Source organism: Pundamilia nyererei, unplaced genomic scaffold (assembly GCF_000239375.1).
Source record: "Pundamilia nyererei isolate P.nyererei 1_Seehausen unplaced genomic scaffold, PunNye1.0 scaffold01508, whole genome shotgun sequence".
Lineage (NCBI taxonomy): Eukaryota > Metazoa > Chordata > Actinopteri > Cichliformes > Cichlidae > Pundamilia > Pundamilia nyererei.
This window is the reverse complement of record NW_005188909.1, coordinates 1-10434: the sequence shown is the minus strand read 5'-3', so window position 1 is coordinate 10434 and position 10434 is coordinate 1. Positions and strand designations below refer to the sequence as shown.

The following is a 10434-nucleotide window of genomic DNA, read 5'->3' as shown; positions in this document are numbered from 1 at the left end:
GGTTTTCATCTTGTTGTTTAATCTGATGTAAAACTAACAGCATTTTATAAAAGACAACATCACACCAACAGTCCAATGTGGTGGTAGTGGTAGTGTGATGGGCTTGGGCTGCTTTGCTCCCTCAGGGGCCGGACGACTTGCCGTACTTGAATGAACCTTGAATTCTGCTCTTCACCACAATCTGAAAAACAAACAAACAAAACAAAAACAAGAAACAAAACCTGAAGGAGAAAGTCTGCTATCACTTTGTGGCCTTAAGCTGTCTCATCACCGACAAGTCCACCTCTGAATGGCTCAGAAATAACAAATAAGGTTTTGGAGAGGCTTGCTGAGACTTTACTGGAGTCAGACTGAGGTGCTCCTGCGTAACCTTGGGCAGGATGTTCATTATGGCTTGATGGAAAAAACAACTATGCAGAGAATGGTGGGCCAGAATTCCCAACTTTAAGGTCTCTGTCTCTCACACACACACAAACACACACACACACACACACACACACACACACACACACACACACACACACACACACACACAGGGTTAGTTAGCTTTTTCCCTTAATAAATGAAATTGTTATTTAAAAACTCTTTGTCTAATATAAAAACATGTTTAAACAAAACGAAGTAAAAACGGTAGAAAAAGAAGCAGAAGAAGAATGAGATCAACAGATGACTTTGCTTCTGTACCACTCAGCTTTCTTTTTTATTCTTACAGATGAGTGCCAGACCAAGTATGGGAATGCTAATGCCTGGCGTTATTGCACCAAAGTCTTTGACATGTTAACAGTTGCAGCTGTGAGTATTACACTGTTAATGTAATTTGTACTGTTATTACATCTTTCCAGGTACATGACAGCTGCTTATGCTTTCAAAGTGATTGTATGTAGGGAATGACAGCTCTCCAGAAGTGAAGCCAAAGAGTCTGCATCAGCAGCTGTGCACACTAAAATGATGTGCACCAGCAGTTATCACAAGATACCAAAGTGAGAGGTTAGAGGTGCAGACCACGGCTGAAACAAGTCAGGAAGTGAGACAAGACAAGCAAAACGACATCAAATGGACCAGAGACAGACTGTCAAAATAAAACATGAAGCAACAAACCAGGGAAACGCCGAACAGAGAGATGAAGATACAGTGAAACGCTAGATTAAACTAAGACAGACAAGATGTGAAACAAAAAATGAAACCAGGGGTGAAAACTCAGAGCACTTGGTCAAAGACAAAGAAGCATGATAGCGTGAGGCCATCTCATCTTTTACAGCATCGACAGGAAGGGAAGGGGCTAGCAACCCAACTTTAGAAAAAGATCAAACAGCAAATGTTTGCGAATGTTCTGCTGAGAACGTTTTTCTTAGCCAACAGTGTCACCTTCCTGATGACGTGGTAGTTCATACTTTGCTGTCGTTAACCACCAAGGAGTCTTTTAAACTCTGAAAAGCACCCATCCCTCAGTCACTGTGAGACCTAAGTAACCAGGTTTAGTATTTCACAACTTTTAAAAAAATGTCCTTATCTTTGATGTCCGTGTTAAGTGCAGCCATGCACAGCTCGCAGCACTCTGGTCGCTCTCTAAGCACTGGATGGAAGTCGGCCTGTCACACACGGTTGCTCTCCATGTCAGAACTGCAACTCTTCAACTTGAGTGGTTGAAATGTTAAATTCTTGTGTTTGGGTGCCTGTTTGCGCCACATGATGGTGAACACTGGCTCGCACGTTATTCTGTGCTCGTGTAAAGTCTCAGAAGTACGACCCTATAATGCATCTGTGATTCCAAACTGTTCTTCTTGGCTTGTTTTCTTTCAGCTGATGGACGAGCAAATCCTGTGTGTCCATGGAGGCCTCTCTCCAGACATAAAGACCCTGGACCAAATTCGAACCATTGAGCGGAACCAGGAAATCCCTCACAAAGGAGCTTTTTGTGATTTGGTGTGGTCAGACCCTGAAGATGTGGATACCTGGGCCATCAGCCCCAGAGGAGCTGGTTGGCTTTTTGGTGCCAAGGTCACAAATGAGGTTGGTTTGTTATACTTGATTACTTTTGATGATATTGATGTAATAAATGTCCTGCTACATGAAAATGTGTTTTTAGGTGTAAAATGATAGCTGTGAAAATATGCAGTCGATTACTATTGCCACAGCTGGATTCCCATCTGTATGAACTCATTACAATTTTATCCTCTTGCTACATTCAAACTGTAGCAGGCCCCAAGCTACGCGTTACCTATACTCCCTTCCCCTTACAAATGGCAGAGATCAAGCTGATCCACAGCAGTATGGTCAGCTGCTAAACTTTATTCATAATGAGCTGTCACCCTTGGCCTCTTCAAAGCCACGGGACTCTGCTGACACAAACTGTGACCAGTCTGAGGTTAACTGGGATCCAGACTTGGTGTATCAGCAGGCCACCGTAGCTGGATGAACATGTACTCCATGTACTCCTGTATTCGAAGTACTTGTAAAACTAACAGCGTGCCAGAGACGCGTTAAATTCAACTTTATGTAAATGATGTAGTGAACATGAGGAGAGCGATATCATGTGAACAGCTGAAGTGAAACACTGTTTACCTGTTTGTATAGGTGTAGAAACAGTTTGTGGCAGAGAAGTAGATTTTTCTTATGTTTGGAGAAATTTCCCTTCAAAATCAACTTCTCACTCGAATTAGTTCATGGCAGCAGCACAGGATTACTGCAGCCTTGTTTTGGGATTGTAATCCTTTTTTTCCTCCTTTTCTTCTCTCATTTCTTTCTTTAAAAAAACTGCAGTTCGTCCACATCAACAACCTGAAGCTGATCTGCAGGGCTCATCAACTCGTCCATGAGGGCTACAAGTTCATGTTCGATGAGAAGCTGGTAACTGTGTGGTCAGCTCCCAACTACTGCTACCGCTGTGGCAACATAGCCTCCATCATGGTCTTCAAAGACGCTAACACGAGAGAGCCCAAACTGTTCAGAGCAGTGCCCGACTCTGAAAGAGTCATCCCGCCCCGAACAACAACACCTTATTTCCTGTAAGCAGGTCAAAGCTCAAACACAGGCATTTGTGCAGTGCACAGTGCTGGCGGGGACAGCTGCATCAGCACTTGAGAGCCCATATACATTTAATACATTTAGAGTATCTACAGTGCATTTTTGGTGCCAACTGTCAATTGCTACTCCCACTCTGTGCATTCAATACCATTATTCTGCAGCTTAAATCAGTACAGCAAAGGAGGCTTGCTGAGCAGTGTCACACTGCTGGTGTGTAACAGAAAAGAAGAAAGTTGGCTAACCCCTGTAAAATATTCATATTTATAAATCAACATACGTTGTCACTGCTAAGCAAACTGTGCGCAGTGTCCTAAAGACTCTTCTATTGTAGCTTCTTATGTAAATACAGCTGCGTGTCAGAGGAGAACGCACTGCACAAACGGAAACGTTGTATCTGTCCAACCAAGTTTCAAAAGAGGTGTCCTCCTCATGTGATATCATAAATGAATAAATATGTAAACCAGAGAGTTGATGTATTAAATAAAATGTATTCTTTCCTATCTTGTTGGAAATATCAGTATTGTTAAATCCATGGTACCCAAACTTTCAACAATCTGCTCTTGTAATTATATTTTTTCTGTGTGTTGCTTTAAATAAAGAAGTCCAAAAAATTCTGATTTCACGTTGCTGCTTGGAAGAAGAGCCAAGAATGACCCCTCGGTTCATCTGTACTCATGAGCTTAACATCTTTGGTATTAGTGCTATTTATGGTATATCCTGGATATTGTGAAATGCAAGTGTCATTTATTTAAGTAAAAGAAAAACCAAAACTCAGGCACTGTGTTACAATTCATTTTATACTGAGTGCCTGAACACACAGGTGTTGTAAAAGTTACAGCATTTTGAGTTTCATGCTTTTAAATGACACCAACTCCATAAAAAATACACAGAAGACTGTTTTTATGAAGTCATCAGGAAAAAACAAAAAAAATCAGGCACTGTATGGGAGGGGGGGGTTCTATGATTTTTGCACATTCATGTCTTACAATTAAACCCAAAAGGTTGAGCTGACGGATTTCTTCCTTTAGTAAAGCAGTTTCTTTATCATCTGGAAAAACTGAGACATACTGTTGAAACTGCGCTGTGGGGTTAAACGTCTTTACACAGACAGAGTTTCACAGGTCCGGCCCACTGAAGGTAAAGTGGACTGTATGTGGCCCATCATGTTAAATAACTTTGCCTGAGCTTCCAATATATTTAGCTGTATGAAAAGTTGCATTTAAAATCTGCCAGAAATGTTACTTAATTTATGCTTGCTACTTTTATGCAGTGCTAACTAAAGGGCCGCAGCCTTTGCTGACACAGAATGAAAAAATGATGGCTTTTCTGTGTAAACAGGGCTGTGGGATGTCATTATCTTCTTATTGCTGAGAATATATATATATTTATCTATTTTATTTTTTTTGAGCGTCTCTCTCAAAGCCACCGGGAATCCCCCGCTTCTGATTGTGTGATTGCTCTTGGTGCCTACAGGGAGCGCTACATTTCCCCACCTCTAACTCCCTCTATCCAATGAGCAGAGGGCTAATCGTGACGTCTTCAGTCATCTGGGTGATTACGTGTAAAGTCTCCTGTATGAGCTGTAGCTCGCTGACTAGCACTGGCTAGCATCCCGTTAGAAACACAAAGTCTGTAGGTCATATTACGGACTGCCACGGCTCCAGCTTTGCTTTCAGTGTTTGTAGAGAGCAAAAAGCATTTCACCCTCGAGAACCACACGAAGTGACTTTCAATCGAAGTGAAAATGGTAAGAGGAAGGCGACTTCAGTGTACGGGCAGTGTAACGTCAGCTAGCACCACCGGTGGTGATGTTAACTCTTATTGTTATGGTTAGAAGAGTTAGATGGCTAGCTGTCTGTCAGAATAGACTCTCATGTCGTACTTTGTTTTTCCCCTTAATTAATTCAACCCCAGGTTTGTCTTTGCTGCAGTTTGCGACTAAACTCGTTCTTTAGCTGTTGGGTTGAGTAGGGTAGGATACTCTGGAGCCAGGCCAGGGGAACTGATTTAGTTAGGAACTGCCCAGAGTCAGGGACAGTTGTTGTGATGAGTAACTGTAAGGTTTTCAGAGCTGCAAGAAAAGCCACATCAATGACAAACGTTCAAAGGGCTGGTGCACTTGCAACAGGAACCACACAGAAACCTGCGGTCTCCTCGGAGTAACCAAAATGATTGGACTACTGTTGGAACCATGCTGGCTTCCCCGTGCCATGTCTGATGGACAAACGGTCTGTTTTACTGCCAGTAAAAGTTTGTCAAATAGCGCTGTTAGTGGGCTGTAGTGTAGCCAAATGAAACCGCCAGGAGATATGCGAGTCCAGCACGTCTACCACATGATGCCAAAAACTGTGGATCTTGTTCTGGACTCATTACAGCAATGTGACAGTTGTCAAGCTTGGGCTTCTGAAGAATGTATAGTCTCTGTGTTAAACACACAGATAACACATTGCATATCCTTCCCTGTTGTCATTTCCTAACATCTCATACCACAGTCACATGTTGTGCACTAAGCTTCTTCCTGGATATTTAATAACTTTATTTTCTCATTTTGTAGATGTAGCAGTATGGAAGTACTATCAGGAACCTCTTTCAGGTGTTACTGCATAAGGAAGTGGTGCTGTCTGAGGCGACACAGCAGGGAGCCTTAAACTCTGAGCACTGGGTGAAGAAACTGAACTGCACCCAAGAAGAGAAACTGAAAGAAGAATATGTTTGCTAAACTGAAAAAGAAGATTGCAGAGGAGGCCGCCACAGCACCTCGGAGTGGTGCTCGCATACCCCGCACCATCAGCAAGGAATCCATCACCTCAGTGGGAGCAGACTCCGGGGATGACTTTGTAAGTTCTTTAGAATTTTGACAGTTTGGTTACTAACATGAATCAAGTTTATTAATAGAAAAAAGGAGGAGTAGACTTCAGACTTGTCCTTGTTCTTTGTGCTTTAACATGACAGAAAACATTCATCTCTGGGTGGTCACTCAGTAACAGTTTGCAATATGTTTTCCTATATTACTTTAACGTGTTCACAGGTCCTTGGAGTGCTGCTTTGCATTAAATATTAAATGACCATTTAACACAGATGATTGAGAAGTATTGTATCAGCAACAAAGTAAATGCATTTCACATTGTTCTTTATGCTTTTGAACTCAGTTTTTCTCATGTTGACTCATGCTTATTTTTTAGTTTCATATTGTATTTCACGTATTTATTGTTCCTGTTTTTGCATTCTGCAGTTGTGGATCTACTAGTGGGATTGCGTATGCGTGTAAATTGCTCAGATATGAAGGCCTTACTGTGCTTCTCTGGCAGCTCCTGTTGATGCTAAACACTGTGGCCCTGGTAAATTAGTTATCCTCTGGCTGTCAGCAGAGCCATTCCTGGGTAGCAGCCCTTAGTTTTGATGGACATCGATCGATCAATCAATCAATCAATCAGACCTTTATTTGTCACATGCAAGTTGCCCCGCAGTGAAATGGGACATCACATGGGGAGACAGGTCAGGGATCGGTAGTATTACACTACAATGGGAACGTCCAAGAGTGGAAAAAGGAGACGTCTACTCATGCTGGGCTCCTGAGGACAGCATGAGAATAATAATAATGGATTGGATTTATATAGCGCTTTTCAAGGCACCCAAAGCGCTCTACAATGCCACTATTCATTCACTCTCACATTCACACACTGGTGGAGGCAGCTACAGGTGTAGCCACAGCTGCCCTGGGGCAGACTGACAGAAGCGAGGCTGCCATATCGCGCCATCGGCCCCTCTGGCCAACACCAGTAGGCAAGTAGGGTAAAGTGTCTTGCCCAGGGACACAACGACCAGGACAGAGAGCCCAGGGATCGAACCGGTGACCTTCCGGTTACAGATGCGATTCCCAACCCCCTGAGCCACGGTCGCCCCGAACAGAAAACAAAAAAAACTCCTCTGCACAGAAAGCACATAGATGTCCACAGCACAACATTATGGAGCACGTGACAAGCAACTGGATTGGGTAGGGGGTGAGGAGTAAGCAAACACAGCAGCCATCCTGCCCTGCAGCTATTTTTCCAGCGCTGGGCCCAAACCCGCCGTGTTCTCCAGGAGCGAACAAGCATCGAAGGCGTTTGGGAAGGGAGGGGGATGAGTGTGTATCAGTGTGTGTGTGTGTGTGTCCAGAGTTCAGCTGAGACCGTGTCCTTCGCCCTGCCAGGCGAAGTAAACAGTCTTCCAGCATGCCTATAGTAAAGGTGATGGTAGAGTGGAGATTGGCTCTTTTGTGTCTTCATGATCATATTTGAGTCCAGTCTTAACACCAACCCATTTAATGCAATGCTGTGTATATTATGTTATTGTACTTGACTGTTTTCCTTATTTAAGAACAATTTTTTAAAGACAATTGCTTCCATTATAGTTTGTTAATCAGATCCATCTCAGTGTTAGTAGCTCTAATAAGTAGCTCTCGAGAGAGGAAGCCAGACTCCTGAGGCTCCGTTACAGCTGACTAAATAATTTAGTGAAGTTGCTTAGTCGTGTTACAGCCGGCTGATATGTTACTTTGTGTTTTTGGTTTGTAGTATAACAAACATAGTAGCATAGCTGCACACCCTGGCCAGCTTGTCTGCACAACTTTCTGCTGGCACATGTATTTTTCTGTCATCCAATTTATTTTGTTGGAGCTTTCTTGCAGCTGACCAGCATTGGTCATGTGACCCAGCAGAACATCTTTCCATGATTTAAAACACTGGTTCTCAGATGGCATGCTGAGTCAAGTCCAGCCACCGCCATATTTTATGACAATACATCATTACTACAATCTACAACTACACAAAAGGTAGGATAAACTGTGCTGTCGGGAGTTGGCTAATGCTATCTTGGTGCCACAGGCTAAAGAGGGACTTGGAAACCAATCAGACCTTCTGTTAGAAATCTAGCCTACTTTGAAAGGCACTGGGCCCGACCTATAGACGTCAAGACTCGAGGAGTCTGCGATGGTCTGACCATTGTGGCAAAGTCTATGTTAATAAAACACTGAATTGATGGCAAAACAGTAAAATAAAACTAGAAACACAATAACAGCAACACTCTCCAATAACAGTGTAGATGTCCTGGTACACTGAGATGCTGTCAGTGTTGTCTTTGTTTGAAAATACAGTTACAAGAAGAATTGATGACATGTCAGATAGCATAGAGGCCTTTTCGTGCGGACATGGATGCAGGTGTGCTTTGGTATATTTTGGACAAAATCTCAAATGACTGCATCATCCCTGCAGCAGAGCTCCAGAGGCTTGGAGAGTTTATGTCAGGACACACTCCAGAGCATATGCAGAGCTTTGCAGACCGTCATCTACATGTTGTAGCTGTTAACTGACACCAGCGGGCCATGTGTCAAAAATATGTGGACTGTCCTGCACGCTAATCTTGTTTGTTTGTCTTCTTTGTAGTGATGTAAAAACAGAGTATGAAACCATTAAAGTCGTGCCATGCTTCTCAGGGTGTTTGTCACCTTTGGTGCTTGATCCTGTTTCTCTCCCTCATGGTGAGCCCACGTTTCAGCCAGTCAGCATTTGTTCAGTACCTGTTGTAGTCAGATACTACACACAGACTTCCAGTGTGATGGCACCGGCTTTGCTGCTGCTTCAAAGTACATGTCCTCTTCCACTTGCCTGTGGTGTATCATGTAATGTTTCTAGATATAACTACTATGTAGTTATATCTGTTTTAAGCCTCGAGTTTCAAATCCTGCATAGTGCTTACATTCTATTAAGTTAGACAACTGACCATGTTTTAAACGTAATGAAGACTAAGCAGTCCATATCTGTCCCACTGTGAGATTTGTGTTGAAGGTCATGGAAACTCGCTGCTCTTTGTTAAAACTTCTATCAGGATTGTTGGTGTTACTTTTAACTTTGGATACTGATGCTAACACTCTGGTTTGTTCTCGCCTCTATCATTTAAGAAACATTACCAAGTTATGCTTGGCAATATTGGTGTCACACTCTGACCTTGTCATTCATGCTTTTACTTCCAATTCCACTGCTGGTTTACTTATACTGGTTCCCTGTTAACTTTAAGATTCTGGTTTTGACTTCTAGAGCTCTGCATGGACACACCAGTGTGCATAAGAAAACCCTCACATCCATACGTCTCCGGCAGGTCACTGAGGTCATGTGATCAGAACCAGTTGACCGTCCATCACACTAGGCTGGGACCTAAAGGAGACGGAGCTTTTGCAACAGGGTCCAGGCCTCTGCACACTCTCCCTCTGAGCCTGGCATCTGTAGACTCGCTGATCACATTAAAGGAACAGCTAAAACTCATCTTTTTAAACTTGTATTTGTGTAACTTTTTGTTTTTATGTTATAACATTATTTTGTTGTGAAGCACCTGATGAATGGACCAATGGATTGACCAGTTCCACTTCTATAAACGTCTGTATGCCTGATTTTTTTTATTTTTTTTTATTATTTTTTTTATTTTCAGGCATCTGATGGCAGCAGCTCCAGGGATGACCTTCCTGCCCAGCTCCTCAGAAGAAATGATCAGATCCGGAGGCTGGAGGCCAAGCTGTCAGGTATGATGTACAAGAGTAGTGTAAGCAGCCGAAGTGATGCAGTTTTCAGGAGCAATCTGAGTTCAATTTAAATGCAAGTGCGCCCTGTCTTAACTGATAATAATTATAATAATCTGAGAACATCTAAAGGATTTCAGTTTTATCTCACACAAGTTAAAGATGCATATGTTAAATATAGAATTATAATGAGTAGAGGTAATTTGAGGATTAGCTGCATGAGACTGAGGCCTTTCAGCCAGGAGAAACCATGGAAACCAACAAGAAAATCATATATACAAACATGCATTTAGACTTTTTATGGTCTTGGTAATAGAGTGTGAATGCTTCATGTTTATGAGCCCCACAGCACGACTGTTACTGCACAGTGTCAAAGCTGGGCAGCATGAATACTGGAGTTATTGTGCGTGTAAAGTATATGACTAAGGCAAAAGTCTGTGCTTAATCCCATTTCAATCAAATGGCAAACAGGTTTGAGTAGCAGGTGGGTGGGGCTGAAACAGATTTTTCAAAGCTGTTTGGCTCTCAGGGATTACGTGCACATGCATTGACCTTAATATGTGACACATATGACAGAAGATGAGGAAGAGCCTAATAGGCCAGTTTAAAGCAGGGCAGCTGATTTCTCTGCTGTCCATGCTGCAGTGCACAGACTGATGGCCATGAAGTGATTGTGTTAATGTCTCAGTGTGAATATTATTTTTAGTATTTAACTGTGTGTGGCTTGTTTTTCTGTTGCAAATAAATATTGAACTACTTTTTTTCTGTGAAGGTTCTCAGTCATCCAGGTCATCGTAGTCAAAGGAGCTTGCAAAGAAAAGCGTCTGGACTTCTTTAAGTTGCTTGAAGACGTTTCACCT

The 10434-nt window shown here is 42.6% G+C and overlaps 1 protein-coding gene and 1 long non-coding RNA gene across 2 annotated transcripts; both read left to right on the top strand.

Annotated features, from left to right (window-relative positions):
• Positions 1 to 638: 638 nt before the first annotated feature.
• LOC102193369 (serine/threonine-protein phosphatase 6 catalytic subunit-like) lies at positions 639 to 3681 on the top strand. The gene is made up of 3 exons (XM_005755447.2): positions 639 to 792; positions 1801 to 2010; positions 2761 to 3681. Exons 1-3 carry the CDS (start codon positions 667 to 669, stop codon positions 3007 to 3009), a joined length of 585 nt encoding a protein of 194 aa, XP_005755504.1. The 5' UTR covers positions 639 to 666; the 3' UTR covers positions 3010 to 3681.
• An 882-nt stretch (positions 3682 to 4563) lies between these two features.
• On the top strand, positions 4564 to 9652 carry LOC106456039 (uncharacterized). Its single transcript, XR_001290211.1, has 3 exons — positions 4564 to 4771; positions 5579 to 5861; positions 9487 to 9652. It is a non-coding gene; the product is annotated as an uncharacterized LOC106456039 (long non-coding RNA).
• Positions 9653 to 10434: the final 782 nt, after the last annotated feature.